The 18,567-nt window shown below is 49.5% G+C and overlaps 1 protein-coding gene across 11 annotated transcripts in view; it reads left to right on the forward strand.

Moving 5' to 3' along the window:
- Positions 1 to 18,567, forward strand: part of SOX6 (SRY-box transcription factor 6) — a 425,495-nt gene that overhangs the window by 342,079 nt on the left and 64,849 nt on the right. For all 11 annotated transcript variants that reach the window (XM_069964997.1, XM_069964998.1, XM_069964999.1 and 8 more), the window contains one exon: positions 12,142 to 12,221. In XM_069964997.1, the coding sequence (XP_069821098.1) occupies positions 12,142 to 12,221 (80 nt within the window). The remainder of the gene's footprint in view (positions 1 to 12,141; positions 12,222 to 18,567) is intronic.

Below are 18,567 nucleotides of genomic sequence, written 5' to 3' on the forward strand. Positions count from 1 at the left end.
GTGGCAAAGTGTCATCAGGAGCGAGAAAAAGGCTTAACCCTTCAGTGCTCATTCCATATCATGCACTGTGATAGACACCCTGGGTGACATTTATAGGGTGGGAAGACCATAGCCTTGTCATAGAAGTGTAGAGAGTGACAGTTATAGAGTGGGCGGAGCACAGCCTTGTCATAGAAGTGCAGAGAGTGACAGTTATAGAGTGGGCGGAGCACAGCCTTGTCATAGAAGTGCAGAGAGTGACAGTTATAGAGTGGGCGGAGCACAGCCTTGTCATAGAAGTGCAGAGAGTGACAGTTATAGAGTGGGCGGAGCACAGCCTTGTCATAGAAGTGTAGAGAGTGACAGTTATAGAGTGGGCGGAGCACAGCCTTGTCATAGAAGTGTAGAGAGTGACAGTTATAGAGTGGGCGGAGCACAGCCTTGTCATAGAAGTGCAGAGACTGACAGTTATAGAGTGGGCGGAGCACAGCCTTGTCATAGAAGTGTAGAGAGTGACAGTTATAGAGTGGGCGGAGCACAGCCTTGTCATAGAAGTGTAGAGAGTGACAGTTATAGAGTGGGCGGAGCACAGCCTTGTCATAGAAGTGCAGAGAGTGACAGTTATAGAGTGGGCGGAGCACAGCCTTGTCATAGAAGTGTAGAGAGTGACAGTTATAGAGTGGGCGGAGCACAGCCTTGTCATAGAAGTGTAGAGAGTGACAGTTAAAGAGTGGGCGGAGCACAGCCTTGTCATAGAAGTGTAGAGAGTGACAGTTAAAGAGTGGGCGGAGCACAGCCTTGTCATAGAAGTGCAGAGAGTGACAGTTATAGAGTGGGCGGAGCACAGCCTTGTCATAGAAGTGCAGAGAGTGACAGTTATAGAGTGGGCGGAGCACAGCCTTGTCATAGAAGTGCAGAGAGTGACAGTTATAGAGTGGGCGGAGCACAGCCTTGTCATAGAAGTGCAGAGAGTGACAGTTATAGAGTGGGCGGAGCACAGCCTTGTCATAGAAGTGCAGAGAGTGACATTTATAGAGTGGGCGGCTTCATGTAAGTATGGAGAGCAGCTTTTATAAAGGGGCGGGGCACAGACATATTATGTAAGTATGGAGAGAGACATTAATAAGGGGGGGGCACAAACTTATCATGTAAGTATGGAGAGCAGCTTTTATAAAGGGGCGGGGCACAGACTTATGTAAGTATAGAAAGTGGCTTTTATAAAGGGGCGGGGCACAGACTTATCATGTAAGTATAGAAAATTACTTTTATAAAGGGGCGGGGCACAGACATATCATGTAAGTATAAAAAGCGGCTTTTATAAAGGGGCGGGGCACAGACATATCATGTAAGTATAAAAAGCGGCTTCTATAAAGGGGCGGGGCACAGACATATCATGTAAGTATAAAAGGGGGTGGAGAATAGTCATAAAAATGATGCTTTTTCTGCTCCACAACCTTTTTATATATTATATGAAGAGAGCGATGTTTACACAGGGTGCGGGGTGAAATTCTATGTCTCCACTATCACAATGGGAATTGACAAGTGGTTATGTAACTTTCCCGTATTGTTTTTCAGAAATAGCTGGCGGGTCGGGACACGCTCTCATGAATTAGGCTCATTCCTTCTCAAGTATTTGGACAGGATGAAACAATGAATATTCAGTCATCTCAGTTCATGTACGAAGGTAGAGCAGTCCTATGAGTGCGCTGAACGCGCCATTAATATGCAGCACCGCCAGGCGCTTCACTGTCACCAGCAGTCTGAGCTATTAAGGAGGTGCCCCGGTGGAACGGCGCCCCCATGTGGCCAGACTGTGAAAAAGATGTTCCTAATAAAGCATATTGCAAACCTAGAGACTACAGATACACAAAGACACTTGCAATGAGGCGAAAATCGATCGTACATGACAATCCCCTCCTCCTTACATGTTTTAACCTCCATAATCTTAAGATACACTCTGCTTCTCTGCATAAGTGTCTCTCTCCTGAAGATCGCACTGCGCCCTCTTTGTAAATGTTGTTCTCCTCATGGATAAGATCACAATTCCACGTATATGCACGTATATATTTTGCGCTCATACGAAAAGGCCTGGGCATGCTCCTGATGAGGTGTCTGTGTGACCTCCCTACAAGACCCGGGCATGCTCCTGATGAGGTGTGTGACCTCCCTACAAGACCCGGGCATGCTCCTGATGAGGTGTGTGACCTCCCTACAAGACCCAGGCATGCTCCTGATGAGGTGTGTGACCTCCCTACAAGACCCGGGCATGCTCCTGATGAGGTGTGTGACCTCCCTACAAGGCCCGAGCATGCTCCTGATGAGGTGTGTGACCTCCCTACAAGACCCGGGCATGCTCCTGATGAGGTGTGTGACCTCCCTACAAGGCCCGGGCATGCTCCTGATGAGGTGTCTGTGTGACCTCCCTACAAGGCCCGAGCATGCTCCTGATGAGGTGTATGACCTCCCTACAAGGCCCGGACATGCTCCTGATAAGGTGGCTGTATGACCTCCCTACAAGGCTCGGGCATGCTCCTGATGAGGTGTATGACCTCCCTACAAGGCCCGGACATGCTCCTGATGAGGTGGCTGTATGACCTCCCTACAAGGCCCGGGCATGCTCCTGATGAGATGTATGACCTCCCTACAAGACCCGGGCATGCTCCTGATGAGGTGTGTGACCTCCCTACAAGACCCGGGCATGCTCCTGATGAGGTGGCTGTATAACCTCCCTACAAGACCCGGGCATGCTCCTGATGAGGTGTGTGACCTCCCTACAAGACCCGGGCATGCTCCTGATGAGTTGTCTGTGTGACCTCCCTACAAGACCCGGGCATGCTCCTGATGAGGTGTGTGACCTCCCTACAAGGCTCGGGCATGCTCCTGATTAGGTGTATGACCTCCCTACAAGGCCCGGGCATGCTCCTGATTAGGTGTATGACCTCCCTACAAGGCCCGGGTATGCTCCTGATGAGGTGTATGACCTCCCTACAAGGCCTGGGCATGCCCCTGATGAGGTGGCTGTATGACCTCCCTACAAGACCCGGGCATGCTCCTGATGAGGTGTCTGTATGACCTCCCTACAAGACCCGGGCATGCTCCTGATGAGGTGTCTGTATGACCTCCCTATAAGGCACGGGCATGCTCCTGATGAGGTGTATGACCTCCCTACAAGGCCTGGGCATGCCCCTGATGAGGTGGCTGTATGACCTCCCTACAAGACCCGGGCATGCTCCTGATGAGGTGTCTGTATGACCTCCCTATAAGGCACGGGCATGCTCCTGATGAGGTGTGTGACCTCCCTACAAGGCCCGGGTATGCTCCTTATGAGGCGGCTGTATGACCCCCTACAAGGCCCGGGCATGCTCCTGATGAGGTGTGTGTATGACCTCCCTACAAGGCCTGGGCATGCCCCTGATGAGGTGTCTGTATGACCTCCCTACAAGGCCCGGGCATGCTCCTGATGAGGTGTATGACCTCCCTACAAGGCCCGGGCATGCTCCTGATGAGGTGTATGACCTCCCTACAAGGCCCGGGCATGCTCCTGATGAGGTGTCTGTATGACCTCCCTACAAGGCCTGGGCATGCCCCTGATGAGGTGTCTGTATGACCTCCCTACAAGGCCCGGGCATGCTCCTGATGAGATGCCTGTATGACCTCCCTACAAGGCCCGAGCATGCCCCTGATGAGGTGTATGACCTCCCTACAAGGCCCGGGCATGCTCTTGATGAGGTGGCTGTATGATTCCCTACAAGGCCCGGGCATGCTCCTGATGAGGTGTATGACCTCCCTACAAGGCCCGGGCATGCTCCTGATGAGGTGTATGACCTCCCTACAAGACCCGGGCATGCTCCTGATGAGGTGTATGACCTCCCTACAAGGCCCGGGCATGCTCCTGATGAGGTGTCTGTATGACCTCCCTACAAGGCCCGGGCATGCTCCTGATGAGGTGTATGACCTCCCTACAAGGCCCGGGCATGCTCCTGATGAGGTGTATGACCTCCCTACAAGGCCCGGGCATGCTCCTGATGAGGTGTATGACCTCCCTACAAGGCCCGGGCATGCTCCTGATGAGGTGTATGACCTCCCTACAAGGCCCGGGCATGCTCCTGATGAGGTGTATGACCTCCCTACAAGGCCCGGGCATGCTCCTGATGAGGTGTCTGTATGACCTCCCTACAAGGCCCGGGCATGCTCCTGATGAGGTGTATGACCTCCTTACAAGGCCCGGGCATGCTCCTGATGAGGTGTATGACCTCCCTACAAGGCCCGGGCATGCTCCTGATGAGGTGTATGACCTCCCTACAAGGCCCGGGCATGCTCCTGATGAGGTGGCCAATGGTCTCCTGAGGGATCTCCTCCTAGACCTGGTCTAAAGCAGCTGCCAACTCCTGGACAGTCTGTGCTGCAACGTGAAAAAGAGGTAACGCTCTTTTCTCAGTCATATAATAAGGTTGCACTCTTTTTCTCATAGGTGTTGCTCTTCTCTCATCTAATAAGGTCACACTCTACCACATCTCTTTAGGTGCCGCTCCATTAGCCTTCCAGTTATAAGACCGTTAACTTGTATTCTCGTAGAAATTATAAAGTTGTGGCCGAAGAGATGAAACATGCAAATAATAAGCAATATGGCCAGCCTTGCCTGACAAATTATATTTCCGGTCCTGAGAGCATTGCTTCCTTAATTCAACATGGCTGTCATTCCTAAGGTTCTGAAGCCGTATCAATCCCTATAAACGGAAGGGTGTTTATTGCACAGTAAATCCTCTATAAGTTGTAGAGGGAGATACCAGAGAGACAAAGGCAGTGGATGAATAATTCATGACCTGTGAGGGGGCATCATACCTAAAATAGTTCCCGCTGCTACTTTAAATGATTATTTTCTTCCTCTTTAAAGCATCATTAATTCCGCCACATCCTCCATGGCCATCGCCTCTCTTACACCAAAACACAGGAGATAAAGGGAATGTTATTTAACCCAAATCTCAATCTACATCTGGCCAGAGGAATGCATATATCGTCAGCGTGGACGCCAGACATTTGTTTAGTTAGATGTGGAAAAAAAACAACAAAAAACCCTGTGGTGTGAATCGTCAGCAAACCAAAATCAACCACATGGAAGGAGGAAAATAAGACTGGATATTTTGAATATTGCTCGGTATGAGTCCAGCACAATATAGCGTTAGTGCAGCCATTGTAGCAAATCGTCATATGCAATCAGAAGCCAATTGTTAGTGGACTGTGCTCCGCGCATACTGTGCTCGATGGTCTGATGAGGTATTATGGACAAAATGCAAAGCGGCTGCCGAGATTACGAAGGGACTTTTTAAACTTAACATTAATGGGGACTTGGCTGGGTGTCCCTCATGAGGGGGTGAAATCTTACTTTCCGCATTGTTACCCACATAGACTTAATGCATTAATCTGTGCGCTGTGACCTCACTACATTCTGAGCCGCAAATGTGGCGTATTGTGAGGAAACAACATAAAGCATTTTGTTATCAGTCATGGAAGATCTCCCCACCGGTCATTGCGGCTGCTAGTTTCATTTCATGGCTTTGAATGTATATATTCCTCTTGGACCTGACCCGCAATGGAGATGCCATTGTATAGTCCAAAAATGTTTTACCTGTACGGAGACAGAGAAGCAGCGTGCTCTTCAAGGTGGTCACATTATTCCACTACAGCTCTGTAGTTAACTGGTTTTCTCATGAACTAAGATATTTAGCAATTCTGCTAGGCTTCTGCCCTCGGCTGTATGTCTGCAGTTCTATTAGGCTTCTCGCCTCACCTGTATGTCTGCTGTTCTGTTAGGCTCCTGGTCTTGGCTGTACAACTGGTGTAGTGTTAGGCTCCTGGTCTCGGCTGTACCACTGCTGTTCTGTTAGGCTCTTGGTCTCGGCTGTACCACTGCAGTTCTGTTAGGCTCCTGGTCTCGGCTGTACCACTGCTGTTCTGTTAGGCTCTTGGTCTCGGCTGTACCACTGCAGTTCTGTTAGGCTCCTGGTCTCGGCTGTACCACTGCTGTTCTGTTAGGCTCTTGGTCTCGGCTGTACCACTGCAGTTCTGTTAGGCTCCTGGTCTCGGCTGTACCACTGCTGTTCTGTTAGGGTCCTGATCTCGGCTGTACCACTGCTGTTCTGTTAGGCTCCTGGTCTTGGCCGTACAACTGCTGTTCTGTTAGGCTCCTGGTCTCGGCTGTACCACTGCTGTTCTGTTAGGGTCCTGATCTCGGCTGTACCACTGCTGTTCTGTTAGGCTCCTGGCCTCAGCTGTACCACTGCTGTTCTGTTAGGCTCCTGGCCTCAGCTGTATGTCTGCAGTTCTGTTAGGCTCCTGTCTCAGCTGTACCACTGCTGTTCTGTTAGGCTCCTGGCCTCGGCTGTACCACTGCTGTTCTGTTAGGCTCCAGGCCTCAGCTGTACCACTGCTGTTCTGTTAGGCTCCTGGTCTAGGCTGTACCACTGCTGTTCTGTTAGGCTCCTGGTCTCGGCTGTACCACTGCTGTTCTGTTAGGCATCTGGCCTCAGCTGTATGTCTGCTGTTCTGTTAGGCTTCTGATCTCGGCTGTACCACTGCTATACTGTTAGGCTCCTGGCCTCGGCTGTACCACTGCTGTTCTGTTAGGCTCCTGGTCTCAGCTGTACCACTGCTGTTCTGTTAGGCTCCAGGCCTCAGCTGTACCACTGCTGTTCTGTTAGGCTCCAGGCCTCAGCTGTACCACTGCTGTTCTGTTAGGCTCCAGGCCTCAGCTGTACCACTGCTGTTCTGTTAGGCTCCTGGCCTCAGCTTTATGTCTGCTGTTCTGTTAGGCTCCAGGCCTCGGCTGTACCACTGCTGTTCTATTAGGCTCCTGGCCTCAGCTGTATGTCTGCAGTTCTGTTAGGATCCAGGCCTCAGCTGTACCACTGCTGTTCTGTTAGGCTCCTGGCCTCGGCTGTACCACTGCTGTTCTGTTAGGCTCCTGGCCTCAGCTGTATGTCTGCAGTTCTGTTAGGCTCCTGTCTCAGCTGTACCACTGCTGTTCTGTTAGGCTCCTGGCCTCAGCTGTACCACTGCAGTTCTGTTAGGCTCCTGGCCTCAGCTGTACCACTGCTGTTCTGTTAGGCTCCTGTCTCAGCTGTACCACTGCTGTTCTGTTAGGCTCCTGGCCTCAGCTGTACCACTGCTGTTCTGTTAGGCTCCTGGTCTCGGCTGTACCACTGCTGTTCTGTTAGGCTCCTGGCCTCAGCTGTACCACTGCTGTTCTGTTAGGCTCCTGGCCTCAGCTGTACCACTGCTGTTCTGTTAGGCTCCTGTCTCAGCTGTACCACTGCTGTTCTGTTAGGCTCCTGGCCTCGGCTGTACCACTGCTGTTCTGTTAGGCTCCAGGCCTCAGCTGTACCACTGCTGTTCTGTTAGGCTCCTGGTCTAGGCTGTACCACTGCTGTTCTGTTAGGGTCCTGATCTCGGCTGTACCACTGCTGTTCTGTTAGGCTCCTGGCCTCAGCTGTACCACTGCTGTTCTGTTAGGCTCCAGGCCTCAGCTGTACCACTGCTGTTCTGTTAGGCTCCTGGCCTCAGCTTTATGTCTGCAGTTCTGTTAGGCTCCAGGCCTCAGCTGTACCACTGCTGTTCTGTTAGGCTCCTGGCCTCGGCTGTACCACTGCTGTTCTGTTAGGCTCCTGGCCTCAGCTGTACCACTGCAGTTCTGTTAGGCTCCTGGCCTCAGCTGTACCACTGCTGTTCTGTTAGGCTCCTGGCCTCAGCTGTACCACTGCTGTTCTGTTAGGCTCCTGTCTCAGCTGTACCACTGCTGTTCTGTTAGGCTCCTGGCCTCGGCTGTACCACTGCTGTTCTGTTAGGCTCCAGGCCTCAGCTGTACCACTGCTGTTCTGTTAGGCTCCTGGTCTAGGCTGTACCACTGCTGTTCTGTTAGGGTCCTGATCTCGGCTGTACCACTGCTGTTCTGTTAGGCTCCTGGCCTCAGCTGTACCACTGCTGTTCTGTTAGGCTCCAGGCCTCAGCTGTACCACTGCTGTTCTGTTAGGCTCCTGGCCTCAGCTTTATGTCTGCAGTTCTGTTAGGCTCCAGGCCTCAGCTGTACCACTGCTGTTCTGTTAGGCTCCTGGCCTCGGCTGTACCACTGCTGTTCTGTTAGGCTCCTGGCCTCAGCTGTACCACTGCAGTTCTGTTAGGCTCCTGGCCTCAGCTGTACCACTGCTGTTCTGTTAGGCTCCTGGCCTCAGCTGTACCACTGCTGTTCTGTTAGGCTCCTGTCTCAGCTGTACCACTGCTGTTCTGTTAGGCTCCTGGCCTCGGCTGTACCACTGCTGTTCTGTTAGGCTCCAGGCCTCAGCTGTACCACTGCTGTTCTGTTAGGCTCCTGGTCTAGGCTGTACCACTGCTGTTCTGTTAGGGTCCTGATCTCGGCTGTACCACTGCTGTTCTGTTAGGCTCCTGGCCTCAGCTGTACCACTGCTGTTCTGTTAGGCTCCAGGCCTCAGCTGTACCACTGCTGTTCTGTTAGGCTCCTGGCCTCAGCTTTATGTCTGCAGTTCTGTTAGGCTCCAGGCCTCAGCTGTACCACTGCTGTTCTGTTAGGCTCCTGGCCTCGGCTGTACCACTGCTGTTCTGTTAGGCTCCTGGCCTCAGCTGTACCACTGCTGTTCTGTTAGGCTCCTGTCTCAGCTGTACCACTGCTGTTCTGTTAGGCTCCTGTCTCAGCTGTACCACTGCTGTTCTGTTAGGCTCCTGGCCTCAGCTGTACCACTGCAGTTCTGTTAGGCTCCTGGCCTCAGCTGTACCACTGCTGTTCTGTTAGGCTCCTGGCCTCAGCTGTACCACTGCTGTTCTGTTAGGCTCCTGTCTCAGCTGTACCACTGCTGTTCTGTTAGGCTCCTGGCCTCGGCTGTACCACTGCTGTTCTGTTAGGCTCCAGGCCTCGGCTGTACCACTGCTGTTCTGTTAGGCTCCTGGTCTAGGCTGTACCACTGCTGTTCTGTTAGGCTCCTGGTCTAGGCTGTACCACTGCTGTTCTGTTAGGCTCCTGATCTCGGCTGTACCACTGCTGTTCTGTTAGGCTCCTGGTCTAGGCTGTACCACTGCTGTTCTGTTAGGCTCCTGGTCTAGGCTGTACCACTGCTGTTCTGTTAGGCTCCTGATCTCGGCTGTACCACTGCTGTTCTGTTAGGCTCCTGGTCTAGGCTGTATGTCTGCAGTTCTGTTAGGCTCCTTGCCTTAAATGTATGCCTGTGGTTCTATTACACTTCTGGCCTTGACCTGGCCTCAGCTGTATGTCCGCTATTCTGTTAGGCTCCTGGTCTAGGCTGTACATCTGTGGTCCTGTTAGGCTCCTGGTCTAGGCTGTCCATCTGTGGTCCTGTTAGGCTCCTGGTCTAGGCTGTCCATCTGTGGTCCTGTTAGGCTCCTGGTCTAGGCTGTACATGTGTGGTCCTGTTAGGCTCCTGGTCTAGGCTGTCCATCTGTGGTCCTGTTAGGCTCCTGGTCTAGGCTGTACATGTGTGGTCCTGTTAGGCTCCTGGTCTAGGCTGTACATGTGTGGTCCTGTTAGGCTCCTGGTCTAGGCTGTACATCTGTGGTCCTGTTAGGCTCCTGGTCTAGGCTGTACATGTGTGGTCCTGTTAGGCTCCTGGTCTAGGCTGTACATCTGTGGTCCTGTTAGGCTCCTGGTCTAGGCTGTACATCTGTGGTCCTGTTAGGCTCCTGTCTAGGCTGTACATCTGTGGTCCTGTTAGGCTCCTGGTCTAGGCTGTACATGTGTGGTCCTGTTAGGCTCCTGGTCTAGGCTGTACATCTGTGGTCCTGTTAGGCTCCTGGTCTAGGCTGTACATCTGTGGTCCTGTTAGGCTCCTGGTCTAGGCTGTACATCTGTGGTCCTGTTAGGCTCCTGGTCTAGGCTGTACATCTGTGGTCCTGTTAGGCTCCTGGTCTAGGCTGTACATCTGTGGTCCTGTTAGGCTCCTGGTCTAGGCTGTACATGTGTGGTCCTGTTAGGCTCCTGGTCTAGGCTGTACATCTGTGGTCCTGTTAGGCTCCTGGTCTAGGCTGTACATCTGTGGTCCTGTTAGGCTCCTGGTCTAGGCTGTACATGTGTGGTCCTGTTAGGCTCCTGGTCTAGGCTGTACATGTGTGGTCCTGTTAGGCTCCTGGTCTAGGCTGTACATCTGTGGTCCTGTTAGGCTCCTGGTCTAGGCTGTACATCTGTGGTCCTGTTAGGCTCCTGGTCTAGGCTGTACATCTGTGGTCCTGTTAGGCTCCTGGTCTAGGCTGTACATCTGTGGTCCTGTTAGGCTCCTGGTCTAGGCTGTCCATCTGTGGTCCTGTTAGGCTCCTGGTCTAGGCTGTACATCTGTGGTCCTGTTAGGCTCCTGGTCTAGGCTGTACATCTGTGGTCCTGTTAGGCTCCTGGTCTAGGCTGTACATCTGTGGTCCTGTTAGGCTCCTGGTCTAGGCTGTACATCTGTGGTCCTGTTAGGCTCCTGGTCTAGGCTGTACATCTGTGGTCCTGTTAGGCCCTGCTTTGGCGCTGTTGATATTGCAGTGACAATTTTGTCGCTTTCTATTAGTTTCCTTCTTCTCATCGGTAATTGATGAAACGCTTGTGTAATTGTATACGGCGTGTAATGGCCACTCGCCCTCTCAGCGCCCACATCAATTAGGAGAGACAGGTCACAATATGACATCTCCTGCCCAGAGGACGGAGGAGCCGTGAGGTGTCACTTATCTGATACAATTACCTCGCAGTGTCATTACCGGAGGCTCGTCTCTCCCTGCTCTCCTGCCCGTCTTCATCTGGGAAGCCGATACATTGTTACTGCTTACACTAATGACTTTCATATTTATTGTCGGTTTAATAGTCCATTGTAATGCTGCGCCGTCATGGAGGGCTCTGGTGCGCGGGGTAATGTGACAGCTTTACACCTAACAGCTCTGTCATTAGGAAAACCACAATTGCAAGAGAGTTGTGTACTTACACATAGCCCGAGGGCAGCAGGAGGAGAGAGCACACGAGGGCGGTGTGCTCCAGTCCTGACACTCGTGGTTTTCCTCCTTCATAATAAGATCATTAACTAATATAATTAGTGGTTGTATGATAATGATATTACAGCCTCCTCTTCTGTCAGGAGGCTCCTGAAAAATCTGGTGATGACCAATATGGCTGCTATCTTAGCTCCCACAGGGGCTGTCCCCCAGCTTTCCCAGAATGGTGCAGAATGGTAAACCTTTCTAGATACACAGCTGTAGAAGAGTGAGGGATCTGTCTTCCTGAGCCTGGAAAAGCTGGGTGGTCAGTGACAGCAATTCGAGGACTTTTCTAGGATAGTTCTTGTTGCAGACAGAGAACAGGGGATCTTGGAGTGTTCAGACTTTGCCTGATCATGAAGTGTTCTCAGCATCTCCCCCATGGATCAGTTGATCTCTGGGCAGACTCTTAGTTCTGTTCACTTCCCAACGTACTATTAGACAGGGCACGATAATAAATGCAAACGAGTGCCAATCTGCTAGATCGGCGCTCGTTTACTGGGCCTATTACACGGCCCGATAATCGTTTAACAAGGGCTGCAGGGACATCGTTACCAATGTCCTTGCAGCCCTTGTTTAAACTGCATACATTACCTATCCATGCTGCAGGGCTCCTCTTCCTCTGTGCTTCTCCCCAGGTCTGCGCGCTTCAGAGTGGCCTGTCTCAGAAGAGGAGCCCTGCAGCCTGGATAGGTAATGTATATCGTCATCCGCCGGCCGTGCACTGCTATTACACGTAGCACTGCGCAGTCAGCGCCCAACAATTATAGGTCAGAACCTATATCAACGATCAGCCGATGACAGCGATCCATCGGCTGATCGCTGTCTTTATTACACAGAACGATAATCGTCCAAACCGGGCCGATTATCGTTCCGTGTAATAGTACCCTTAGTCCCAGTTATATATGTGAACCCTGAGGGGAGAGTTGTCTTGAATACAGTGGTAGCTGAGCCCAGCTCATGTTAGGTAAGCACCGCTCCTTCCTGGCCTCCTCACACCCAGGTTAGTGTTACCTGACGCGTTCCATTGTCTGTGCAGATGTTTGGGCTTCATACGTTCCAGCACAGGGTTATGTCTCCACATGTATTGTGTCCTCTCTGCTCAGTGTCTGAACCTGCTTCCATTGTTCTTCCCCACAGGTGATAACTACCCCGTGCAGTTCATTCCATCGTCGATGGCAGCTGCCGCCGCCTCTGGACTCAGCCCGTTACAGCTCCAGGTATGTGCAAAGCAAGCGGGACTGCCGCCAAAAGCAGATTCTCACCCCAGGGGAAAGATAGGGGGAAGGGGTGCAGAATAGGAGCAACCATCATTGAAATATAGGTCACTTTTTCATCTGATTGGACAATATTCGCTCCACCCACTACCCCACCTTGTACTGTTCTGCCTTTGTGTGTGTCAGTGCTTACTGGCACTGAAATTGTATTCATTTAACTGGGTCCCCAGATTGAAAATCATAAAAAAAATATAGTCACCTGTATGGTACAGTGCTGCCAATTTATCTAATATTATCATGCGGGATACTGTATCTAATAATATCATGTGATACTGACTGCTGACCTGCTGTATATGAGCCTGTGGTGTGTGATACCCAGCCGGTGTGATGTACCTAAGCCAGTGGTGAGCTCATGGTATTACAGGGCGTTGCTCTGAGTGCATCATTTCATGTTATTGGGGGGTGTATAGCACAGGGTTGGGGGGAGGCAGACTGAGCTTACCATCACCCCTAGGACTGAGAATCATATTAATACTCAACAGATGTCTGGAGGAATTACCGAGGATAAAGGGCTTCAGCCACAACGTGTAACTGTGGTTATATATAGTGTCCTACGTCCGGCCTGCACCTCACTGACCATAAAGATTTGCAGATCAAATCTAGGAAACACAGGATAAGTTCCATCCTGACCTGTCCTCTAGTTACATCCAAAGCTGCTGTTACCATAGTGCAGGCCTTAAGGTTGTCTGTAGCAGATACCACAGCCATCAGAGTTGTGATGAGTGATGCCTCCTAACCTGGAGTGGCCCCTCATAGGCCGTACCTTCAGAGGTATAATGTGGGCAGCACCTCTATGGCTCCAGTCTTAGGGTTGTGAACCCAGGTGGCAGGAAGGCTATGGGGGCTGATAAATCTCCTGGAGCACGGGCAGCACATTCCCTCATCCACATAAATTCCCGCTGCCGCTGACACTCGCTTTCCTCAGCTGTTTTATCGCAGCCGCTAAGAGACTCACATGAGTAATGCGCACACAGAAAGGTTCCGTGTAACGTGTCAGCCATGTAAATGGGGCCTTTAAATAACTACAATGTTGTGAGGCGGCCTTTTATCAAGAAATATGATTCTATGAAGTGACACAGTGTGGCGGATGGATCTCCCTAGCAGCATTGGGAGAGTGTCGGAGTAGTCTATAGCCAGCGCGGTGTGTCATATAAAAGCCATTTGTTAGCAGGGGTTAATGTCGGCTGATGTTAGCAGGCGGCGCGGCTGAAGGATGTACCTGTCTTCTTGTTGACTATTAAGCGGTCAACGCATTCCTTCCACAAACAGGCGGCGTTCAGGACAGTCCCCGGCGTTTCTGCGTGTCAGCACATCAGTAATGTATTATTTTCATCCATTTATTCTGTTTATGAATCGGTGACATATGTTTAGATTGGGAAATATATGAGGCTTAAAAATGACTTTATTGAAGAAAATTAATTTCCTCAATGCTGTGTCTGTAATGTGCTCGCTCCGGCGGAGCTGCCACTCTTAATGATGCTGAGACGCACTTAAACGCTTTTACCCGACCGTAATTTCAGGCAACTGAAATAATAGTGAGAAGCCGGGATTAACTCTATGAGTGATCAGCTCCCTGCAAGAAAGGGGTTACTTAATGGAGACGGATGAGTACACCCCAGAAAAGACCGTAAACTACAGAGGCGGGCTCTGAACTGGCCGTGCCATGATTCTAGCTACTCTGCCCCATCAAACAGAATGGGGTCCCTTCCCTGACTAATAATTCCCAATATTTAGTTATCACACAGAATGTTCTTATATTAGAGCCCCATTTAGTAGCCGCTCTACCGCCCAGGTATATGCTGGTCGTCTACTGTTATAGCCTATCCAAAATCACACTGTGGCTGTATCCTCATCATATAAGCTGACAGCAGCTGACACAGGTCCTAGGCTGCAGTGATTTATTTGGGACCCCCCAGTGTATATGTGGCAGGAAGATGACAGGAAAGTCGGGGTAAGTGCCTCCCAGTGATTATCATTAGGCCGGACATGCTCTCTGGCTCTTTTTCTCCCCATTGGATCACAGTGAGAGGTCAATTGTCTGGCCCCAGCTACTTATTCTAATTGGCACCAGTTTACCTAAATTCTCTCACACTGTCTTCACACGAGGGTTATCATAGGGAGTGTGGAAAAAGACAATTTCCAGCAGTGTCATGTCGAGAGTCCACCCGACTGTTTCTGGCTGGGGGGATTCGGCATTAATGGCCTTGTACATGATTGAGCGCGCCTTGTCCTCTGCATATGGGGATAATGTGCCTCTCCGCAGGGATCACTTCTGAGCTATTTTAGATTTTACAGCAAAGGGCAGAAAAGGAAAAACATTTACTTTACACTGGAAATTTCTGTGACTTTGTACTTCCCCCACACGAGTCTCTTCTGAGGAGCTGGGCGGACAGCTCTTCATTTCTTATCATTCCAGTGAGCACCTCTCATCCGCTACCGTCACTGTCACGACTGTGTTCTGTACTGTGCAGATGGAGAACAGAGGTACCGCTCAGCAGAATGGCTCTCACTATGAGCAATGGTGGAGACACAAGCTCATTGGGGGGAGTTGATACAGATGCATCCCTTGATGTCTTCCCCATGTCCCATCACTATTTAGGTAGTATATGGAACATATGAAGGCCTGGCCTCTCCTGTACATCGAAGTTGCAGCAATTAAATTGGAACTATTAGATGACTACCACTGCGCACAAAGTAATGGTGGCCATTAGTAGTTGTCACCCAGAATCTGTTACCCACGTAGGAGACAGAAATATAGAATGAGATCTTCTGCTCCTTTTCTAACAAACTCTTCTGACTTGTGGAGCTCCTGTTAGAGAAGGTATTATTTTACGACAGGCCTAAGTGACTCCTTCCCTGTAGAGACTTGCAGACGTTCCGGATACTTGTTATCGGCCATTTATCTTGGCGCTAGCAGCAGGTAGTTAGCGGGCCCCGGGCTGCTGCACCAAAGTCTACTCTGTGCAGTCATCATGTCACATTAATGAGGAGCGAGGTACTGTCCTGTGAAGAACAAACCCTGCGCTGGGCTCATAAACCTAACGACTGCTCAGGAGCCGCGCGGGCGCAGGTAACGCAGCGAGCAGGACAATGTGACAGACATAATGGATGTGCACCTATACAGGCTGCGCCGCAGAGTTTTCATCCAGCAGGTTGCAGAGCAGCAGATCGGACAGATGTTGGAGCAGACTGGAACGGAGCCGTGTGCTGCATGCGGCTCTGCACATTGCTCCTGACATCTGGATGTTGCTGTAACGGGGACTTTGCCTCGAGCTGGGAGGCTGCAAGGAACCTCGTGGCACTCAGCGCAGGGTTTTTGCTACTCTTTAAGCGATTAGTGCACTGAGGCAGGAATAATGCTGAATTATCGCTCCGCTGCTTCCTTGCATGGAATCCCGGGATGAAAGACAGACAAGATAAGGCTATTTACAATCAGACAGGACTAATTATCAGCTCCGCAGATCGTGTTCCCTTTCATCTGTGCAATTGTCCAAAGGATTCAAGAAGAAGAAGAAAAATTCTTCAAGACAAAAAGAAAGTTACGTCTGCTAATGATGTATATACACTGTATGGTGGTATATGATGTATCACAAAGTAATGAGGGAGTCGCCACAATTCCCTGCCCCCCAATTCACCCCCACAACCCCAAAAGTTCCTTATTCATCACCTATAGCTACAGAAGGAGCCAATCTATAACTTCTCCGCAGATGTCAATGTAGCAATCCATAACTCAGATCCTTCTCCCTGAAGACGACTTTATATTCCATGCGCGGATCAATATAGATTCCTAATGGGAGGGGGGTACGGGTGAATATGAATGTCATCATTACCATTACGTTACGCAGCTGATAGGAGGCAGGCCCTGTGTTTGTAATAACTAGAGATGGGTGAACCTTGAGCAAACTTGTGCATTTGATTACCAATGGCTGAAGAAGTTGGATGCAGCCCTAAGACTGCCTGGGAAACAAGGTTACAGCCATAGACCACACATTACCACCTGACAGCTATGGCTGTATCCATGTTTTCAAGGACTCCCTAAGGCTGCATCCAACTTCTTCAGCCACCGGTAATCCAATGCCGAGAGATACTAGACAGCCAATCACTGCAGGCACGTCACTAATACTGGGGTGTTACCAGTAACATGGCCTCTCATTGATCAGTCATGTACTTATTCACATGTGCCGCAGATCCTGACTGTCTGTACTATTGTATGTTGAGTTTGGTTTTAAGTTACGATGATCCAGAAAGGAACATTGTATGTTGAAAATATTCTATCCTGAGGCCATTGTAAGTTGAGGGATCAGTGTATAATCCATGCATGTAAAATGACATTATGATGGCTTCCATCTTGGCATTGCTGTCTCCCCTCATGTATAGAATGTAATATATATTGCTATACTATCTCAATAGTTCTCAGTCTGCTGCCAGGGTCTGCCAGTGGGGTTGAATATTCGGCTACATTATTATGGCTGTGTATTCTTTTCTCCAGATCTGGAATTCAGTGTCCTGGAGCAGAGATGATGGTGCTCCCCAAATCTCCACACAGCACCATTCAGCCTGTTCAGCTTCCAGCAAATGAGGACGGGGGTCACTGCCTTGTATTCTATGGCTTTCTGCCTCCTCTACAGGGGTCCATGTACACGTGTAGCAGAGCTAAAGTTATTGACACAAATTATTGAGTCTGATCTTTGGTGTTACATAGGACTGCAGGTGATATCTACTACATTATCTGTACTCAGAGATATCACTGTGTTATCTTTGGTGTTACATAGGACTGCAGGTGATATCTACTACATTATCTGTACTCAGAGATATCACTGTGTTATCTGTGCTGTTACATAGGACTGCAGGTGATATCTACTACATTATCTGTACTCAGAGATATCACTGTGTTATCTGTGCTGTTACATAGGACTGCAGGTGATATCTACTACATTATCTGTACTCAGAGATATCACTGTGTTATCTGTGCTGTTACATAGGACTGCAGGTGACTACTACATTATCTGTACTCAGAGATATCACTGTGTTATCTGTGCTGTTACATAGGACTGCAGGTGACTACTACATAATCTGTACTCAGAGATATCACTGTGTTATCTGTGCTGTTACATAGGACTGCAGGTGACATATACTACATGATATCACTGTGTTATCTGTGCTGTTACATAGGACTGCAGGTGACTACTACATAATCTGTACTCAGAGATATCACTGTGTTATCTGTGGTGTTACATAGGACTGCAGGTGACTACTACATTATCTGTACTCAGAGATATCACTGTGTTATCTGTGGTGTTACATAGGACTTCAGGTGATATCTACTAAATTATCTGTACTCAGAGATATCAATGTGTTATCTGTGCTGTTACATAGGACTGCAGGTGATATCTACTACATTATCTGTACTCAGAGATATCACTGTGTTATCTGTGGTGTTACATAGGACTGCAGGTGACTACTACATTATCTGTACTCAGAGATATCACTGTGTTATCTGTGGTGTTACATAGGACTTCAGGTGATATCTACTAAAATATCTGTACTCAGAGATATCACTGTGTTATCTGTGCTGTTACATAGGACTGCAGGTGATATCTACTACATTATCTGTACTCAGAGATATCACTGTGTTATCTGTGCTGTTACATAGGACTGCAGGTGATATCTACTACATTATCTGTACTCAGAGATATCACTGTGTTATCTGTGCTGTTACATAGGACTGCAGGTGACTACTACATTATCTGTACTCAGATATCAGTGTTATCTGTGGTGTTACATAGGACTGCAGGTGACTACTACATAATCTGTACTCAGAGATATCACTGTGTTATCTGGGGTGTTACATAGGACTGCAGGTGACAGCTACTACATTATCTGTCCTCAGAGATATCACTGTGTTATCTGTGGTGTTACATAGGACTGCAGGTGACATCTACTACATTATCTGTACTCAGAGAGATATCACTGTGTTATCTGTGGTGTTACATAGGACTGCAGGTGACTACTACATTATCTGTACTCAGAGATATCACTGTGTTATCTGTGCTGTTACATAGGACTGCAGGTGGCTACTACATTATCTGTACTCAGAGATATCACTGTGTTATCTGTGGTGTTACATAGGACTGCAGGTGACTACTACATAATCTGTACTCAGAGATATCACTGTGTTATCTGTGCTGTTACATAGGACTGCAGGTGACTACTACATTATCTGTACTCAGATATCAGTGTTATCTGTGGTGTTACATAGGACTGCAGGTGACATCTACATTTTCTGATT

Source organism: Dendropsophus ebraccatus, chromosome 4 (assembly GCF_027789765.1).
Source record: "Dendropsophus ebraccatus isolate aDenEbr1 chromosome 4, aDenEbr1.pat, whole genome shotgun sequence".
NCBI lineage: Eukaryota > Metazoa > Chordata > Amphibia > Anura > Hylidae > Dendropsophus > Dendropsophus ebraccatus.